General features: G+C 39.7%; 1 protein-coding gene across 2 annotated transcripts in view; it reads left to right on the forward strand.

Annotated features, from left to right (window-relative positions):
- LOC150082854 (uncharacterized) overlaps positions 1 to 21849 on the forward strand; it is a 614617-nt gene that overhangs the window by 546112 nt on the left and 46656 nt on the right. For both annotated transcript variants that reach the window (XM_090377632.1, XM_090377631.1), the window contains exon 8: positions 16906 to 17137. In XM_090377632.1, coding sequence (XP_090233758.1) covers positions 16906 to 17137 — 232 coding nt within the window. The remainder of the gene's footprint in view (positions 1 to 16905; positions 17138 to 21849) is intronic.

Below are 21849 nucleotides of genomic sequence, written 5' to 3' on the forward strand. Positions count from 1 at the left end.
CAACCACACGAGCTTGCCGCACGGTAAGCACACCTGCACTGCAGGTGCTTGCTGGCGCGCTACCCCTGGATTTAGAAGCTGTGAAAGCAGGACTGCTCTACTTGCACTCAAAGGGAGTGGCCGCAAATCATCAGGACTTCACAATCAACCCAGCAAGCAGTCAAAAAACCGAAAGAGCACGACTACAGACCTACCTCCTTCAGGAGTGGCAGCAAAGATGGACAGAGACGACAAAGGGCGAGATCACTCGTAAATTCTTTCCAGAACTGAACAAAATATACCCAAGGCAACCGGGTTGGTTCTTCCCGGGCTTGCACCTGACCTCGTTACTCACAGGACATGGACCCTTCAACCAGAAACTGTTCAGCTTCTGCCTCGTCGATGACCCAAATTGCACGTGCGGGGAGGTCGAAAGCTGGGACCACCTGCTTTACGACTGCCTACAATACGAAGACCTCAGATGCACCCTCATCACGAAAATCCATTACCTCCCCAAAGGACTTGAACATCACTTCATTGACACGGAAGAGGAGTACCGAGCGCTCTCCCAGTATGCACAGGACCTCTTCACAAGGAGAAGGGTGTTAATTGCTATACATCGAGACTGATAGTACAGTAACATAAATCGCATAAGACAGAGACAATTCCTGGAAAAGAAAACTGTGGAAGAAAAGAAAATTAATGGAAAAGAAAGGAATAAAGAAAATAAGGAAAAAAGAAGAAGAAAAGAGAATCAACGGAGGAAAAAAAAAAAAGGGGGGACAGGGATTGCCTCATGAGTGTCCCAATCTGAATCAAGTGGACAAGAATAGAGACAACAAACAACAAACTGCAGCCTAGCTCCCAAAGCCTCACGGCAGCCTGAAGAGGGCACCCTAGCCCCCTTCACCTTTAAACCCTACTCCCCCGGGGAGACGATTCTCTCGTCGCCCCCCCCCCCTCATTTCCACTCTGGTGGGGCATGGGCATGCCACACTGAAACTTGGGGCTGTCTTCCCTATTGGCTCCATATTTCTGTCTTTCTTCCCCCAGTCTTCAGCCTTCCCCCCTCCTATCTTCACGCTAGCGAAGTCCCACACACCTAAATTTAAATACATCCAAAATATCTTCACCCACGTTCTGGCCCAACTCAAGCGACGTCAACCCCACGATTGACGTTTGTATGTGTATGCACGTTGTGTGTACATATGTGCACGTGTGTATATATGTACTTGTATGCACACATATATGCACCCAGCTCAAGTGACGTCAACCCCACGATTAACGTTGGCACATGTATGCACGTTGTGTGTGCATATATGTGCTTGTATACATGCATATATGCATGCAATATAAATACAATATATTTTTTTTTTATTAACATTTTATTTATTTATTTTATTACTATTATTATTTTATTTCTTTATTTATTTATTTTATTTATTTTTTTATTTATTTATTTTATTTTATTTATTTTTATTTTTTTTTTTTAGGTCCTAGCCACTGAAATCTCAGGAAATTAGGTGGCAGGACCTGCCAGAGTAACTTAAGTCTACTGGGTTCCTGGTCTGCCTCCACGGGGCTAAGGTGGGGCAACGCTGGGCCTCAGCAGGGGTCCAGCGGCTAAACGACCAGATGAACAACGGTACACGGCACTACACATATACAATATCCATACACTTTTAAATCTCTGGCATTTCCAGTGAACTGGTACACCCACAATGAAAACTACGCGGAGATGGGGGAAACCCCTGGTGCCGTCTGACACTAAATACACCTTACACCTTACCTAAACTTTTTTTTTTTTTTTTTTTTTTGCAACTCTACAAGTGTCCTACAACTACAACTCAGTTTAACAATGAAAATTCCTGTGCTCCTGAAATTGCTCGGCTAGCTGTTAACTGACTGTGACTTTGCTACTGATGACTGCAGGACTTACTGCATGTCACATTTAACTTAAGCTGTTTATAAGGTTTGTGCCTGCTTCTGGGCTAAAATGCTTGTGTAAAGTTTTGTCGATTGAATGGTACTGGTATAGGAAATTTTTTATTTTTTTTTTTATTATTATCCTTAATTATTTTCTTTGACCTGGAATTTTTTTTGATATTTATGTTAATTTTAAAAGTTAACGAGATTACTTGCATTGTTTAAGTTGAATCCTCAAAGTATCATCTGTTTACCTCAATCTGTTGAGGTTAATCTTGTGTACAGTATTAAATTTTTGTATAGTTTTTTTTTTTTTTTTCCTCACTATTTTTGGCTAGAGTCTTTGGCTCGAACTTTGTTGGGCTCTTGGTGTTCCTCTCTTCTGCTGCCGCCGGTTGGTAGTCCCTGGTCTACCTTCCCATGGTTGTGGCACGTTTCCGACCTGCTGATTCCAGGTATCCAAACAGCCAATTCATTTCTGCAGAGTCCTGTATCTTAAAGTTGTTGTTTGTTTGTTTGGTTTTTAGGAGCATTAGCAACTAAGGCCATATTGCTCCGGGATATGCGGTGGTCATTCCCTGACCTTTCCGCATCCTCTGTATTTGGTGGTGACGGGCTCGAGCCCCGGTCTAATCAAGAAGCGTGTGCTACGCACTGCTGCTCCTTCCCACCTGACTACGGAGGCGCCGTATCTTAAAGTGAAACGAGCGGAGATAAACTAACGTTCCAGGTGCCAGCCTACACAGATACATACATTACATTACCTAAACATCATTGCTGACTAGGTACACCCTTTCATGGCAACGGTCTTCCCGTCTGGAGGTACCGCCTTTCAGCAGGATAATGCGCCATGCCACACCGCCCGGATTGTTCGAGACTGGTTCTCGGAACAAGAGGAAGACTTCCAGGTATTGCCCTGGCCTCCAAATTCCTCAGACATCGATCATCTGTGGTTTGTGTTGGAACATCAACTCCGATCTACGGCGTCTCAATCACGGACCTTACAGAAGTTAAAGGATCTGCTGGTTACGTGTTGTTACCAGATACCACGACACATTTAGAAATCTTGTAGCGTCCATGCTTCGCCGGGTACGAGCTGTTTTGGCTGCACGTGGAGGACCAACATCATATTAGGTAGATGGTCATAATGTTTTGGCTCATCGTTGTACATTTTCATAATCTACTTTAATACGAACAGAGTGCGAACAGGAATGGAGAGGCGAATTTTCCACATTGTGAAGAACACAGCTTTCAGACATTTACTTCAACTTTCTATGAAACTCGCCAGTCTTCTGGATTATGACTAATGCCAATTACTTGATCAAGACCATTCAAATAAAAAAAAAAAAAAAAAAAAAAAATAGTACATGCAGTCTGCAACAGTTTAAAAACGTGCATAAGTGGCATGTGTTTTTTCTGTGCGAAAGCGTTGCAGTTGGGATCCAGTAGAATACACTCTTTAAAAAGATACCTGGAGCTCTGCACTGGATTTAGTTAGACCCAAGTCCTTTGCTGAGTCAAGTCATCTAATTCTTGCTGATAGGGAAATTGGTTGCTGTAATTGAAACGGACTGCTGACGTGTAATTCCAATTATCTCTCCACGAAATTCATTACCCAATTGTGTACAATAATCTCTGAAAGGTAGATTGAGAAGTGGCAAGTCTTCATTGTGTAGCAACGGAGCAATAGAGGTATTTTGAGATATAATAGTTTTGACCCGCAAACTTTTTAGATTTTGTTGTGTCCACCAGACAAAGGCAGCAATCGCCATGATCGTTTGTGGGCTCACACCATATTCGAGATATAGCAAAAGGCATACACTTACGACTATTACGAAAGCATTGCACACCCACATCTCTAGACTTCTTCATATGCACTGAAAACCTTAGTGCCACCAACAATGTTATGCTTCACCTGTTTCGGACCTAAATATCCATAAACACAGCTGTTGTTGTTCTAGTAAGGTTTTAGAAGCATCATCGATTAAGGCCATGTTGCTCCGTGTATACTGTGTGTGTTCTGAGGTCGATTTTGTTTGCCGGGAGAAAAAACCATTCTACGCTCGTCTGAGATCGACTAACTCAGCCATGTTGTAAAAAAAAGGCCTATAAAAAGTCCTCCCGTCGTCGACGGGACTCGAACTGGGGTCTTTTCCAGCAAGTGTGGGGAGAACAGCGATCCCACCAACTGTGCTAGTGCACCATAAACACAGCAAAACGAGACTGTAGATAACTTACACCTCCGTCTGGTAACCATAGCAAATTGCAATAAAAACCTATTCAAATATTACAGGCAGTTATATATAAGAGTACTTTTATTATTATTATTATTATTATTATTATTATTATGTCTAAGGTGGCACCTAGACTTCCGTCTATCTCCACCTGATTAAGTTGACTTTGTGCAGAACCTCTGCAAAGTAGACCTGTATGGAAGGTCTCTTCGCCATCAGGGAGAAGCTGTCACCTGCACAGCCGCTCCCCGTTGGCGAATAGACCCTAATGGCCGCCCATATTCACTTGGTGCTGGGCCTGGTCTTCTATTTTAAGTGCCTCATGTACAAAAATCCCGCACCCACCGGAAGTAGTGCTATACCGGTGGGTGCCAGCAATCCCGCTCCCAGGCTGCCCACACCTGAGAGCCAGCAAAAAAAAAAAAAAAAAGAAAAATAAATAAATAAAATACATATATACCCACACACATAATATAAACAAACTAAAAGGGGAAAAAAAAACACACAAATAATCAAAATGTATATAACCAAATCTTAATTAGTAATCATTAGATTATTCCAATGTCTTCTCCGTTGAAAAACAGTTACACAGAACTCTTGCAGTGCTTGAAATTTATCCTGATTAGCAATAAGGTCACTTTCATAGCCTCTAACTAAATTACCAATCTTCACTTTTAGCCTTTCTCTATGTTCAACATACAAACTACAATCATATAATAAATGACTCCAAGTCTCAGGTTGACCGCAAGTGCATAAAGGAGAGCTGACTAGACCAAAGTAATGTAGTTTAAAATTCAATGAACCATGGCCAGTTAAAATAAACGATGTTACCATAGAAGGAAAAAACCATTTGTTATTACTATCATAAGTGAATTTAACTGTTGGAATAAACGATCTAGTCACCTCCCCTGTTGCACTAAGATTCCATCTCTGTTGCCACATACCAATCAACTGTGTTAGAACATTTTTCTTAGCTTCAGCTATCTCTATAGTGACATCAGATGTGATATTCATGAAAGAAACCACAATGCCTTTTTTTAAGTAATAACAAAGGGCCCGATACACAATGTACAAGTCTAGAGGCAAATGCCCGGCCAAAACCTGCATAGCATTCGTTGAGACTGTTCTGTACAAATTAGAAATAACATAAAGCATTGAGCGCTGAATCGATAACAATTTCTGTTTAAATTTAACGTTAGTAACTCTGAAGTACCACACTGATGCTCCGTACGCAACTATGGGTAAGAAGACTGCCTTGTAGTATAAATTTAAAACTTTCCTTTTCAACCCCCAATCTGACCGTGTTAATCGAATTATTGCTGCACTAAATTTTTTAATTTTTTCGTGTAAGTAATTTAAATGTGGGAAAAACGATAATCTATCATCAATTCTTATACCTAGATATTTCACCTCAGATACTAGGGGAATCTGCCTCCCCTTAATTAAAGCTTTTGGCGGTCACGCATAATTTAGTTTCCCCTTAAGAAGCATCATAACACTTTTAATTGTAGATATCAATAGTTTGTGCAGATCAGCCCACGACACTAGACTTTCTAATACCTGGGCCACTCTTATTTCAAGCACAGTCCTGGATTTACCAGTAATACATAAAACCAAATCATCTGCATAAGCAATCTTATGCAGATTTTCAATTGATTGTTCTAGCCATAAATTAAGTACTAAGTTCCAAAAAAGTGGGCCCAATACAGACCCCTGAGGACACCCTCTCGAAAGATTCCTATTAAACTGTAGATGCTTAGCTTTCAGTATAATTTTCCTGCAATACAAATAACTCTGTATCGTCCTATACAATAAGTCTGGACATTGCATACCCCTTAATGCAGACAGAATACTCTCATGCCACACCATGTCAAAAGCTCCAGCTTTTGACATGGTGTGGCATGAGAGTATTCTGTCTGTAAATAACTTAAAAACCTATTCAAATATTACAAGCAGTTATAAGAGTACTGATACGCACTTGTGCAATACTTATAAATATCGAAAAAAAGTCCTCATGTCAACAAGATATTGATAGTAGAGGAAAAACTAATTGCGCCGTTGGATTCAGCACACAAAAATACATATAATAAACAATATAAATATTTTTGTCATATAGCATTAACCAAGCGAGAGGAGTCTTGTGAGTTACCACAGTTAATTGAAGATATACAAGAAAAATTATTATTAAAACCTTGATTGAGTCTATTTGATATATAGCTAAATAATCAATTAACAAGAGCAAATAATACAATAAAGTCAACTACTACGCTAATGATTATACCTGTCTGCGACCAGAGATAACCTAGCTCCTTTTTTATATTCATTTAGATAATTTATTAATTAAGCAATAAACTCTCTCTCTCTCTCTGTGTGTCTTCCCATCCCTCCCACCCTTTTCTTCCCATTACAACAACCATATTGCATATTTTGTGTTCTGAGTTCTATTTATAAGATAGAGGCTTGAAAAATCCGATAGATAATAACAAGTCTGTTCACAAGTTAGCATTTGGAAGCAATGGGTGCGAACCCGTTATGCATATTATATTGCACGTTGTAACAAGTATGCTTATAAGATACATTTTTTATGGCAGTTCGAACTACAGAAAACGAAACTAAGGCGCCAGAGGATATACACCTACCATTACCCTGTGTTTTTCACTTCCTTATCGTCATTATATACCAGCATCGGAAAGTTCTCCAATATATACTAAAGAACAAAGTCTCGAAGCCAGAAAGAAAGAGCAAATCGCAACAGTGCCAGATGTGTGGGAAAGATAATCAATACTACATTCTCTGTTCAGAAACATTCCGCACTTTAATATTGTCTTGGACTCAATTTTCTTCCCAGGGAGATCACAGTACTTCACTTACAACAGAGTACTCGCAAAGAAATGGAGATAAACACGCGCAGTGTGTGAGCGTGTGTACTTAACGTATCCTAGGATAAAATGCTAAAGAAGATATAATTATCTGGAGGGCAACACCATCTCCCGATTCTTCATCTTCGGCTACCTCACACGTAGCTTCTTGTATCGTAGGGTTCGCAGTGCGGAATTTTCAGAAAATCCTTCATCATCCTTTCTCTATTAAAGACTGTAATTAGGTTGAAGTAGAACGTACGAAGTTTTGAATTTGTAAGAAAGTTGATCTCTAAGCGTTCGTACCAGCAAGCTGATAACGGCTTAGGAGAAATCCAAGCCACTCAGCAAAATAAAAATTGATGAGGGAGTTTTCAGAGTAGTCTGGATATTGTTAAAGGTAACGTGAATTTATCTTTCACCCAGAATTATCAAGAACAGGTGATTAAAGGTCGCTCTTGATTGAGCTTCTACCCTCTTTTTTCTGGGCTCAAGGAACAGAATCATTTCGGAAGTTCTAATAAGTTACTAATCGGGTGAACAGAGAATTGAAGGAATTCTCTCTCTCTCATCTTTATTTTTTTCTCGCCGTTTATTTTTTTTTCTTCCTTCCTTTATCGTTATTATAATTGCAACATTAATAATATTAGTACTAAAATGGTGGAACAATGCATTGTTTATATAGCATATACCATCGGAAAAAGGTCTCTCTCTCTCTCTCTCTCTCTCTCTCTATCTCTCCCCCCCATCCCTGTTTCATGCTTTATATAGTTCTTTTAGGTATTCTAGAAATCCCTCTTTAAATCGAAGTTAAGGATTTTGAATACATTAATTTCTTCAATGGCTGTCCTTCGCGACAGCGAAATCGGTTCACTACTTCTTACCTTTTGAAGCGGGTTCGAATTCCGTCATAATCTAGAACTTTTAAAGGTTTTTCTGAGTCGGACTGTAGTTATTCGATCTGGGGCAGAAGAATGGAGTTTTTGGTCCACGCAACGTACAAGTTGGCCAGTGAGCACGCACTCTATGCAGACAACACACGACAAAATTCATTTACTAGCGTACCACATGAACTACCTCACTATAGACAAAATAGTCGATGTGCTGAAAAAATCTTCCATCAGCCAACTTTCCAATAGCTGATAAACCTTATATGTAAATTTTCTTATGTCCGGTTAAAAATTAGCACCTTTCCTTAATTTCAATCTGTCTCCTTGTTTGCGTCATTCTAGGAAGGAAAAATATTCTTCCATCAAATCTGTTCAGTCCTTTCAAGGACTTCAATACCTCAATCAAATCTTCTCACAAATGCCTAGTTTTCAGACTTTGCATTTTGCAGCACTGGAGTTTCTTCCTGTACGAAAATCCCTTTGCATCCAGAAAGTTGTTTCCCTCCTTTCAAGGAGGTTGGCATCTTTCTTGAAATGGGGTTTCCAGACTTTACTCCATTAAAGGATATTTATACTACAAGCCATTAACCACACCTTCTTTCGCAAAATCCTCAGGCATCTTGTTCGTGACAGTAATTGCACCATTGATCTCATAGTCAGCTATGCAGACGACCTCAAGCTCTTAACAAACAATGCCCCTAAATCTTCTACAGGTCAAGAATATCATAAACACAACCCTCAAGGCCTATGAAGCGTACCTGTCCTGCTGTAACCTACAAATCCACTAAAGTTTGCACAAACGATCTCACTAAGACACACCTGAACCTTCATAATTGAATCTCCTCCCCCCTTGGAGGAACAGGCATTCCAAATGTCCAAGCTTCCACAACCTGGCGTGGATTTTGATGCCAAAATGTCATCAGCCACACATTGACATGGTAACTACTAGGCCTTTGCAGCTTAGGTGAACCGCCAATCAGCAACCACTTCATATTCCGGATCCCTTCATCTTTACGAAGTCCCTGGTCACTTCAGTTTATATAATTCTTTACTGTTCTAAAATTTGTACTTTAAAACTTCCTCTAACATGAACCGAATTTATGACGGAGAGTACTGGCTACTGAAGTGGGCCAATGCCAAACCCCAACGCAATCCCAGATCACTACCACTGAAATACAGTAGTAGCTTTTTCGCCAATGAGAAGAATGTCTCCCTTTATTAATGAAAGAAGAATCGTGTTCATAGCCAAAATGCTATTAGGATCTAAGGATCTATCCTCCAACTTAACATCCGGGACTCGCCCTCTTCTTCCGAACTAAATACCCGATACCCTCAATAAAATAGATGCTAACTTCCATAAGTGTGTAAAAAAAAAAAAAAAAAAAAAAAATACAGGACACATTATTATTGCTTTCACACTTTATTTTGAATAGTACAGTAACTGTGGAATCATAATAAAGTTGACTTACCTGCATCTGCTACTACCTGTCAACTTTTGATGCCTCCTGTGCATGCTTCGTGTTATCATCTAATGAGTTCCCACTCTAAGGGACTGTAAACAACAGTACTTTGTTTTCACCTTTGGTTTACTTTACATAAGTTATAATCCATAGTAATCAGTCTCACACGTGTCATTGTACAATTATAGCATAACTGTTATTTGTTATTCATGCTATAGTAACATAACTGTCACTTGTTATTTATAACTGCATCACTTAGACTATAAACTGCTGGCCTTCCTTAGCCGTGAAAAGATTTCTGTGCATTTTAATGAAACATTGCGTGGGTTTTATTTATTTATATGTATAGTGTTCAGTATTTCATTTGATCATTTATTTCTACATTAAATAGTATAATTATCTCTTTACTTCTACTGACAAAACTCGTGTATATTATTGATATAATCAGAAAATTTTGTTTGACTATGTAATTAGCTCTACATCTTTTCTCTTTAACCTGTTGTTGTTGCCCCTTCCAGTTGATGATTTAACTTGAGATTACTCTTTCGAGTTGCGAAGCTACTATATTTACTAATACCTCCAGCAAATTTTGACATCGATATTATTAGAAATAAGCTAAATCTATCTTTTCCACTTTTATTTTTCCCCTCCATTTCTCTCTCTCTCGCTTAGTATGTTCTCTATCTTTTGTCATTTTGCTTTTCTTATTAGGAAATGAAGATAAGCAACTAAGAATTATAAAATTAATAAAGAGAAATAAATGAAGTTTTCTTTACCTTTTGGTAGTCTCCTCCTCTCACACAATTGCCTTTATCTATTCATGTTTAAAACTGTAATATGGTATTTTTATTTTTGGGGAAATTTGGTTTATCAGAAGGACACTATCAGAAAATATTTTAATCCTTTTAATGGATTTTGTACTGAGTACGTCCAAACAGGGATTACAAAGCTCTTTAAGTCGTCGTTTGTCCTTCCTCGAAGAATGTGCTCACTTTTTATTGGTTAATGCTTGTGCCATCTTACTTTTTTCCCCTAAGAAACTTAAGACGCTCTTAAATCACTTATCGTCTGGAAATTATATTTACCTGGCTCACTCCTCGCTAATGGGTTCGCTGAAAGGGCAGGTCTTGCATGTTCTTCTGATGCCCTTTGATGTCAACAAGGTTATTGAACCATTATTTACACGTCTTCATGTATTTTGAAATACAGTTACCTGCAAACTGTTTTCCATTTACTAAATCAAATTTGAGTTTTATTCCGACATCCCAGCGAAAATAAACAGAACATGCACCCTTTAATCAGGTAAAGAGGATTTTTCCATCATGCTCATCGCAAAATATGACAGGAATTCGTCTGATGTCCTAATGAAATTGTTAACAACAAAATATAGTAAGCGCATGCCTGGAAAAGAAAAGCTGCGTTTCTGTAAGGGAAAGTCAGCGAAAGTGTACGTTATCTTTATGGAGTAGAAAGTTATTAAACATTGGAACTTAAAACCATAAAGTTCCCATGAGCTGTTGCGTCCTTTTCAGACGGATAATAAAACCAGCGTTAAAGTAACAATACGACGGAGATCGCGCGGTTGTAAACGATTACTGTTTAAAGACCTACCAACGTATAATTATCCACAGATTAGATTCCTGTTGTCGTACCCAAAAACTGCCACTAAAAATAGCAGCCCAGCATCATTGCATCAGTTCATTAATGAGTTCAGAATTACCAGAGGTTTCGTACAACTCTGCTGTATCTGCCGTGGTCTTCCATAGTCTGAAGCCGACATTACTTAACTTGATATAACTAGCTGACCAGTAATTTTATCAACCAAATTACTATTACCATTTCTATTATTATGATAGACGATTTTAGCACGACTCCATTTTCACTATAACATTAGTTAGAGCAACACATGTAATAGTTATTATTAAATCAATGGGTTCGCTAAAAGGGCGATCTACCCCCGAGGGAATGAGAAACGGTCGTTATATCGGGAGGACGTTATAGCGATTGTTCATAAAATAGCATTAGGTTAATGAGAAATTGGCCGGGACCAACCACATAGGACGTTATAACGCGTGGGACGTTAAAAAGAGGGCCACTATGAAGAGCTTCGACTGTACTCACTGATGTATAGTTATTCCACTTTATGTGAGTGAACGCTAGTTAGGTGAAAAGTTTAATTTTTGGGGAAATCCACTCCCTCTTCCAGTGGAATTAGTCCTGAGTCGTCTGATGCGCAACTAAATTGGCTTTTTATTAGAAAAAATAACATAGTCCCTGTGGTTTTATTTATCATTCAAGGCGTTGTTGGAAGCGGTTGACGTCACCCAATGATTTGTCCGTATGAGAGAGAACGTTAGACATGTTCCTTTGGCAACGAATATTATCTATGGCCACTAGTTGTGAATATGCGAATGGCATATTTAGTTGACATTTTGGACAGCGATTTTGCATAGTTAGGGAAGAATGCTACGTGGTTGTTTTCTGTTAAGGTTATTACTATATTAATATCGCTCATATACCACGTTGGTATATGAGTGGTATTAATATAGGAATAATCTTACGGCGATTTTGCCTCTTCTCACTCGTAGAAAAAAAGTCCAGATTCAAATTCTGTCTAGACTTCGAACCTAAACCTTTCGGGGGGAAAAAACGGAATAAAAGAGCAATTTCTTTTAAAAGACTTGTTTACTTGGCACCACAGCGAGCAATCCTAAGGCTGGGGTTTTTCCTGTATGAAGTAGTCTTGAGTTTTTCATCCTGCAAAGAGACAAAGGTTTATCATGTCTATAGAAGCTTGTGTTCATGCGGAGATGTCTACAGATGCGTGTGGTCATTGAGCACACATACGATACCTGCAGGTATATGATATTGATGAGGGAGTGCAGGGAAAAGTTTCAAAGTTTGCTAGTGATTTGTAGGTGGGAATGGTGGGTAACGTACAAGCCAGGCCATGTTGCTTCAAAAACACTTGAATCGGTTGCATATATGGTCTGAAAAATGGCAAATGAAGTTTAATGCTTCTAAATATAAAGTTTTGCATAATCCAGGAGTTACACGTTAGGGGAAGTGGAGTTAAAAGTGGTTCAGGAAGAAAACGCCTTAGGTATTAGGATTCGGCCAGCCATGAAATTTTCTATGCAATTTAAACAAGCTGCCAGTTAGGCAAATGGTATCCTGTCGATGATATTTAGCAGTGTTTCTCAAGCCTGTGCTCCGCGAGTACTCATCACTTGGGGCTCCGTGCTGAGGAATAAAATGTTGCATAACTTATTTACAAGTATTGTCTGTGTGTAAATGTGAGTGAGATCATCTTCGATTCATTTTTCTGGGTTTTTATACTAATGTAATATACTTGTACATAGAAGTTAGTGCCTTGCATAAAGTCTGTACGTCAAGTGAAGTTGATTACATGGCATCATTTTATTGGCATCCTTATTAACGCTTTCCCAATAGAGAAGACATGCCATCCGAATAACAAAGCCAGGCAAGGCCTGTGGACCTGATCAGATTCATGTGGAACTGCTGAAACAACTAGACTACAGCAACATCCAACAACTAACGAAATGGTTCAATCAAATCTACAACAACAACGACATTCCATCCGAATGGCTCCATGGCCCTACCAAAAAAGGCTACCAGCCGGAAATGCGAAGACTTCAGGCTGATCAGTCTAATGAGCCAGGTGCTAAAAGTCTTCCTCAAGGTGATTCAGCAAAGGATAAGATGTAAGTGCGAAAGTGCACTAGGAAACACACAGTTCGGATTCTACAGGGGACTGCAGAATCCGAAGGTGATGAAGGTCAGCAGGACTGCAAGCAAAATTACGATCAAACTAAACAATGAAAAATTAGAGCAAATACACCGCTTCAAGTATCTCGGAGTACTCATTGATGACCAGCTGAACCATGAGGCCGAAATCAAAAGCAGAATTGAACAAGCCAGGCAGGCATTCACCAAGTGGAAAACCCTCCTCACCGACAGAAGCTTGAACATCATGCTCAAATTACGCACATTGAAATGCTACATCTGGCCAATACTGCTCTACGGTGTAGAAACCTGGACATAATAATAACAGCCTTCGAAATGTGGCTCTACCGAAGAATGCTGAAAATCCCGTGGACAGCCAAGATAACCAACGTAAAGGTCCTGCAGGACATGCACACGGAACGGGACCTACTCAAAACCATCATCAGCAGGAAATGCAAATACCTAGGTCACATCGCTAGGAACCAACAAAAATATCACCTACTACCACTCATCCTGGAGGGAAAGATCGAAGGCAAGAAACGCCCAGGCAAACCGAAAATGGCATGGCTAGATAACATCAACACCTGGCTTCACATGACAACAGCACAAAATTCTACACGCAGCGCTAGACAGAGAACAATATCAAAACGAAGTCGCAAACGCCATTCGGCAGCATTAAAAGAAGAAGAATAGAGAAGACTATTGTTACTTATTCTCAGTGGATACCACCATCAAGACGGCTGTTTCAGGGCTATTTGGCCCTTCATCGGTCGGTGGATAGGTACCCAATGGGTGCATACCCACCCATGGCCGTCTGGATGGTGGTATCTACTGAGAATAAATAGCAATAGTCTTCTGTAGTGGAGAAGCATTACTTATTCGAAGCATTGCTCTTGGTTGACAATTACAGAATTTTGGAGAGTAGCAGAAAGCAAGAACTCGCACAGTTTACTTTCGGGCAGCGTGTTGTAGATCACTGGATTCAATTGCCTGCCACAGTAACCGGACTGAGAGTTTGGTAAAGTTCAGAGCAGAATTAGATAGTCATTTTTTTTTTTTTTTTTTTTAGCGACGGAATGAGTGAGTATTTTTGGCAGGTGCGGAAAAAGTCCGTTTCCTTGCATCATTTAATCGTTATTATACTAATATACCCCACCCTCTCGGTATTGGACCTTGCATCACCCTGTCCTGTTGATAAGTTGAAATGAAATTATGGCGAATTCCTTAATGCCTCATTGACAAACACGTTGGAAAAGAGGACACTCTCATTCAGCCTTATGCAGACCCGTTTCGTATACCGTAAGTTCACGCGTGCGCACTTTTATGTGCATCCTGACGCATACAAACTGACGCTAGCAGGCGCACAGTTGCTAATGAAACCTGTTTAAAAAGATAAAACTTTATCAGCCTACAGCTAACATGACCGCGTGTTAAGCAGTGAAACTCCTGCTACACAGATTTGGAGGAGAGGTAGCGTCGGATTTTGAAACAGCATATCAGATGCAACAAACACCAACGATGCGTGATTAGTTAGATTAATAACAAACTGCTATAACATATTCAGTATAACCTTTTGCTTGTTTCCGCATAATGTTAACACAGATGCCCTCTCTCTCCGCTGTTGGAATAAATGTCTGCTTTTTGGTTCTCAGTTACGCACTAGTTGTCCAGCTGCGTGCTCCCACTAGGTGTCCAAAGTTAATTAGCACCGTAACACCCATCTTCGTTGGCAAGGCTTCCGGGATGTCAGAAAAGCACGGTCAAATACGCCTTCACCACAGCATCTAGTCACAGCAAAGACGATCAATACAGGTAGAACAGATATCAGCCGGCAGCTTGGTGTGACGTGGGAGGGGCTAAAGTACGGAAACACGGCGCGCGCCAAATTAATAAAATATCGAATATTTGAAATTAAAAAAAAAAGAGACCTCAAGCTCTACCTGAGACAGATAAGAATGCATTTCGTTGTCAACTTTCTTGGTAACATGCTGAATGTGTAACTATGTTAAAACGTTATGGAGTTATCTACCGGTTTTGGTGAGCGCAAGGCAACTATGATTTTCTCTAAATGATTTTCTTAATTTACTATGTATTGGATGCATGATCCGCTGGTTTACTTTACAAATTTGAATTTCGAGAGAGATACGCGAATCCTGCTCTCGATTAGATAATAGAATGTTTACATCGAACAGCATCATCAGTAATATACGAAAGTTGACTGAAATATAAGAATGATTTAATTGGTAGTTTCTGAATTCTAAGCAATCCTGCATGAAGAATAAAAAACAAAAAAAAGAAAGACTCGTTCTTGTGGCCATTAATTGTAACTAATTATTAAATAAAGATTTATAATTCCACGTAATGGCTATTTCTGCTCTTGTAAATGGCGCTAAGCTTTAGAAAGAAAAGACAAGCTATGTTGCCCTTCCTACTCCATACTTTTCTGAAGTTGTACATAGCCACATGCCTAAAGTATTAAATATCAGTGGAATTATATCGAGTTGGCGAAGGAGCCGAGACCATGAAGCTCCAGCGTATCGTTTCCCTAAATTGCGTTGTATTTTAGATCGGTTTACGTCTACGTAGGAAAATAAATCCTGGATTTTCGGGAGAAAGAAACCTTGCCCTCCCGTATGAGACTGGGTAAATACAGTCCAGAGTGGTAGGGGAGAAAAACAGTTATTAAAATTCCTCCGGCCTTCAAGAGGAATCGGATCTAAGACCTTTTCCAAATGGGTAGGAGAGAGAGAGAGAGAGAGAGATGTATCTATACACTACCACGAATTCATCACAGCTTTGATGGACATTTGAAGAAGAAAAAAGAAAACGATCAAAACTGTAATTGAATATTTATCACTGGATTAGCAGAGCTAACCAATAGATCAATTATCATCCATTTCAACAATCTATCATATCAAATACATGCGAAATGTAGCATACAAAAATAATTACGAAGTATGTAAACTAGCTAATTACGCTATTCCCATTCCAAAAAATCGGTAACTAATTAATGGATATCTTCATTCGCGCAGGTGGAAATTTCGCAGTTAGAGAGCCACGTTCAGAAACGAATCCTTCTGAATTGTTTTTGACATTTTTCTTCTTTTGTTCTGCAACGTGGTTCATTCTTGCTAACTACCCTATATTTTGTCCCTTCATATAAACACCAAGCCCCTACAGGGGTAATGCCGTTCTTCCACTCATGTGGAAAAAGGTCTGGGTAAAACCTAAGCTTTGCTTATAGTTTAAAATAGATTTTATAGTTAAAATAGTTTTTTTTTTTTTTTTTTTTTAGGTTTTCTACATTGTTTACAAAGAACTATTCTCGCCAAAGTAGTATTCAAGCTCTGAAATAAGAAAACTCGTACATTAACAAATATTTGATAAAACAAAAGTATGCATAAGTAGCTTGAATGGTAACTTGTTTTCTGTGAAAATGTTTGTTTTATTAACAGATTTACTAACGTTAAAAACGACATGTTGTTCAACATGCATTATGCTATTGTATCTCAATATCGAATTTTCTCTGCTACGTCGAAATTGGCACATTGCCAGTCAGTAATACACGTGCTGCCATCTACATACCTTTTCAGGTACTGTGTAACATTTTGCCCCTCTTTGTAAGAACAGGAAACCAAAGGAACTGATAACAGTAGTGATATAGAATAAAAGCAGATGATGCACACAAATTTAAGTCCAAGAATTGTAATAACACTTATGGTGGATATTTGCTTCTTTCTCAAGTTTTAATTTGGAATTCTAATTGTATTCACTGTATTGTCTCTCTCTCTCTCTCTCTCTCTCTCCTCAGATGTACGTAAACTTCCAGAAATATGAGCTTGCACACCCCAATAACTGTGAGCTGAACTTCATTGATATCTACGCTGATACCTTGAGTGTGGAGAGCAGACTAGTTCGTTTTTGTGGTACCGCGACTGAACCCCAGAAATCAAATGGGAATATAGTCCATGTCCGCTTCTTTGCAGAACCCGAGGCCTTGTATGCCACTTTCAAAATGATTTACACAGCCTTCCGAGAATCAGGTAAGCATTTCTAACTTCCTGTATTTTTTAAGTCACTTAAGAGATCCCCATATCGCTCTCTGTAATAACTATTTATAACCAGGAATTTCCGTTTTTTGTAACTTCATTAATCGTTTTAAGTATCTTTGCGTTCTGCATTTAAGGCTTTAAGAAAAAAAAAAAGAAGCTTTTTAGTATTATTACTCTCTCATCCGGATGAGTATGATTTAGTTTTTCTTATTATCTACAGAAGTCAGCAAACTACGTCACTGGAGCCAAAGGCTACGCCAAATAGCATCACGGAATGATTTCATTTAACTATCAAAAACATGCAAGAAAGGTCGGACTGGAAAAAAAGTTTTCCCAGAGGGGAGAAAAAACTATCTGCCAGTTTTACTGAAGGCCTTGGCGAAGCCCCACAGCAGATCTTCCCAAGATTTTGTTTCAGTACCTTTGCAGTACAGTTTGTAGTCTGCTGGTGAAAAGCAAGCAAAGGAAGATTTCTGGCTACTTCAGATTTTACCACTCAAAGGCAGAGAGCTCCCTGTGAACTTGATTGTAATTTTCATTTATTATTATACAGAAGTTTTATCCTGTAACTTCATTGTGGTTTATTATATTAATTTTTTTATGTATAATTCAGCTTTAATAAACTTGATTATTCGCCTGGCACATTCTGTAAAACAGCGAGCAGGCTCTTTAGAGAATTTGGCATGTACCCTGTCTCTGACCTCGGGAGTTTCTTTCAGTATTTGATTATTCACAATCTCTGTGGTTGGTAATTTCAAGAAAAATTTTCTTCATGTACAAATTGACTCGCTTTTGGCATTCCGCATAAACATGGGAGATAATGTTTATGCCGAACATGTCTACGTTCAAAGAGATCTGGGTTGGAACTTCATCTGAAACAGAAGAATTCTTAAATTAAAAAGATCTTTGACTGGTAGCTTAGTTATCTGATCTCAGATGGATGAGAGTTGTTAAGCAAATTAACGCATGAACACGCACTTACACAAACGTAATAACTGATAAACAAAAAAAAAAAAAAAAAAAAAATGGATGGTTTCGCTGTACTTATATGGCTGTGCGAGTAGCCCCCTGGTTATAATCACAATCCTCACCACAATGCGGAAAAGGCCCGAGTTTAAATCCCGTCAAAGAGGCGAAGAACTTTTATGGACTTTTTCATTTCATGCCGTAAGAGGACAGGTAATTATTACCAGCGTCCCACCCTCAAGTCTTTGAGGGTGGGAACCCTCAAAGACTTGAAAGTAAAGAGAAGGATGTCATTATCCTTCTCTATATAAGATTACAAATCTAACCTAATCGTGTGACTAGATGATATGCCAAGAGGTTCGAGCTCATGATTCAGATAAATGTACTGTGACAGACAAGCGTTACTACAATCTTAACCGAAACACATTAATGTGTTACGAAGCAGTTTCGATGATGACCACCACATTTCCCGTCGCTTTAGGAATATTTGGCAAAGTTGACCTCCGGTCCTCAATCCATGTGATTTCGCTTATATCAAGGACGCATCCATTCTCTGAATGATTTGAACGAAAGTATCACAAGGCATGTAATTAACATTTCCTGTGGCATGCTTCGTGGGAAAGAGTTAACCATGCCATACTGCATTTCCAGCGTACACATATAGTAAAGTGTGTTCTTGTCAAACGGCACCAGGAGTTTCCCCCATCTCCGCGTAGTTTTCTTTGTGAGTGTAACAGATCACTGTTAAGGCCAGAGATTTAAAAGTTTATGAGATTTGGAAGTATTGTGTTGTGTACCGTTGTTCCTGTGGCCATTTAGCCGCTAAATTCCTGCTGGGGGCCAACGTTGCCCACACTCAGCCCAGTGGAGGCAGAGCAGGTAGACCAGTATTATAGTTATTTACTCTGGCAGGCCCTGCCACCTAATTTCCTGAGATTTCAGTGGCTAGGGCCTAAAAAAAAAAATAAATAAATAAAATAATAATAACGCGATTTTAAGGGGTGGTTCGCTAATGAGGTTAAATTTCGGAATTGATGCACGATTTGGCTGTTATAATTTGGAAGTTTTAAGTTTTTGTCGTGTGGGGTGTACACTGTGATGTATAGAGAGAGTGGGGGGAAAGACTGAAGACTGGAGGGGAAAGACAGAAGTATGGGGCCAATAGGGAAGACGACCTCAGATATCAGTGCGGCATGCCCATGCCGCACCAGGAGAAGTAAACGGGGGGACGGCGGGGAGGAGAAGGTCTCGTCTCCTTCCCCCGCCAGGATAGGGAGAGAAAGTGGGCCAGACTAGGTGTCCAACCCAGATCGCCAAAAGGCGAGGCGACAGCGTAGCTGCGGTCACAGTCGTGGTTTTTGATTGCCAGTTCAGAATCACTTCAGGTGGGTTACTGCGGTCACAGTCTTGGTTTTTGGATGTTCAGTTCAGTATCACTTCAGATAGGTCAGTCTTGGTTCAGAGTCTCACTAGTCTCTTGTTCGTCTTATGGGGCCAGGAAGAGGACTGATTACTCTGGTCAGTTTGTAGTACTGCTTTGATGTCAATTCAAGTAGTCATATTCGTTGAAAGCATCAGTCCTGGCCTCTTGCACCAGGTCATGAATGGAGAGGTATCTTTGTTGGTAATTTCCTCTGATCGGTTTAGTCATGCGGTATGTCCATGCTGTAGTCTTGAATTTCTCCTCCTTGGTTAGTTTCAGTGGAGTTCTTCTATTCAGATGTTTCTGTACTGTTGCGGATAGCGATTTCCGTTCTCCGTCTGTTAAAGATGTCCTGGGCGTAGCGGCTGAACGCGGTGTACTCGTCTTCCGAATCCAGGAGGTGATGCTCGTCGTCTTTTGGTACGAACTTTATATTGGTGATGAGTACTGATCTTTGTTCCTCATAGCATTCACATTTGTGCATGATATGTTGCCACGTCTGCTTATTGCCACAGGTGCAAGTTGGGTCCTCGGTCAGTCCGAGTGCATTCAGTTTTGCGTTAAAGGGCCCATGGCCCGTCAGGAGGAAGGTGGTGTTCAGTCCCGGGTAGAACCATCTGGGGGCCTTTGGATAGGTCTTGTCTACGTAGGGTAGAAATTTCCGTGTGACTTCACCCTTGGTCGTCTCTTGCCATCTCCTCTTCCCAGTTTCTTTCAGGTGTTCCATGATTTTCTGTTTTTCCGTTCGGTGGTTGTTTGTAGGGCCCGGTGTAAAAGTGTCAAACGTGGTCGGTGTTCCCTTTGCCAGGTAGTACATCAACCCACATCTCTCCAGGTCCAGAGGGAGAGTTCCCGCCAGGACCTGCAGCGTGCAGGTACTCACCGTGTTACACGTCCTGGTGATGGTGAGGAGTATTTTTCGCTGTATCGTTTCGAGGATTCCTTTATTTACTGCGGTTCTTGCTTTGGCATACCATATTGAGGCTCCATAAGTAATTGCTGGGACGAAAATCGCTTTATAGTAGACACAGATGGTTACCATACTGAATATCTCAAGTCTTCAGATCTAGCAGTTCATCCAAACTGTACTGTGACGGTTACACACACCGCCAACTGGTCTTGGTGGCATCACCTACTACATTCAGCTGAAGCGGTGCCCTTTAATTAAAATCCCTTGTAGAAATTCTATAGAAGGTACAAAGAAAGGTGATCAGATTGGTGAAGAACGCTGAGAATTATTTCTGTGAGAACGGCTTAGATGTGGGCTCATCAACGGGACACGTTTATTGGGGGGAGGGGATTTGCTTGTAGTGCATAAGGCTCTGAAGAGGGGGATTAATTCAATTAATTAAGGAGAAATATTCTCAACATTGAGTGAGCCTAAGAGCAGAAAACAACTATAATATCGTAAGTGATAATAATAAACTAGATCTTATGAAACTTATCGTCGGACTGATTCGTAGGAAAGTTGAAATAAGTAGCCGGAAAGGTGGCTGAAGCAGTGAGTTTCGAAAAATTCAAGGAGGAATTGCATAGTGATTATTTTTTAGTTAGGTGTGATCGAAATGTAATAAAATGTACTTTTTTATTTATTTACTCTACCAGTTTATTATAATTTCTTTTGTGGTTTTCTTACAAGATCAGGTGGAGAAAGCATCTTGTACCAGACTTTATAAGAGAAATCTAGTTAGATATAAACCGGTTGTTTACATAACGAGATTACGAGTTCAGCGAAACTTCTGTCATAGCCATTTGAACATGCCAAGTATAAATGAATGTATCAATAAATAAAGACTCATTTTATTTCCAATAAAAATGCAAACACATCACAGCCTTACGACTACAGGAGAAGAAAAACAAAACTGATAAAATTAATACCGGAAATATTTTGGATACTGTTCAATCTAAAAAGTTCTTTGAAATGATAACCCATGCCAGTGCGAGCACACCAGAAATCTTTGTTTAAAGAAAAATCATTTTGTCCGTAGTATTGTGAAGTGAAAGTTTTGAACTGCAGTTTTTATTTAATGCTTTGTTTGACTTGGCGCCCTTGACGATTCCCACCTCACCAAGGGTCTAATCGTTTGTATTGCTTGTGATTTGAATGGAGATCCGTCTGTAGTTGGATATTGAGCTAAACGAGATGTTTTGTGTGCTTTAGATGTAAACAGCGCGAGGACATTAACAAAAGTTAAACGTTTTTGCGGGCGAATTTGAGCACTTGATGCCTTCGAAGGGAATAAAAGATGGACTCCATCAAACTCAGAACTGCCCATCCAGTGCTAGAGTTACTCTAACTCGTCAGGAAGCGCAG

The sequence above is a fragment of the Mastigoproctus giganteus genome, chromosome 7 (genome assembly GCF_048544385.1).
Source record: "Mastigoproctus giganteus isolate SK-2022 chromosome 7, ASM4854438v1, whole genome shotgun sequence".
In the NCBI taxonomy this organism is placed as follows: Eukaryota; Metazoa; Arthropoda; class Arachnida; order Uropygi; family Thelyphonidae; genus Mastigoproctus; species Mastigoproctus giganteus.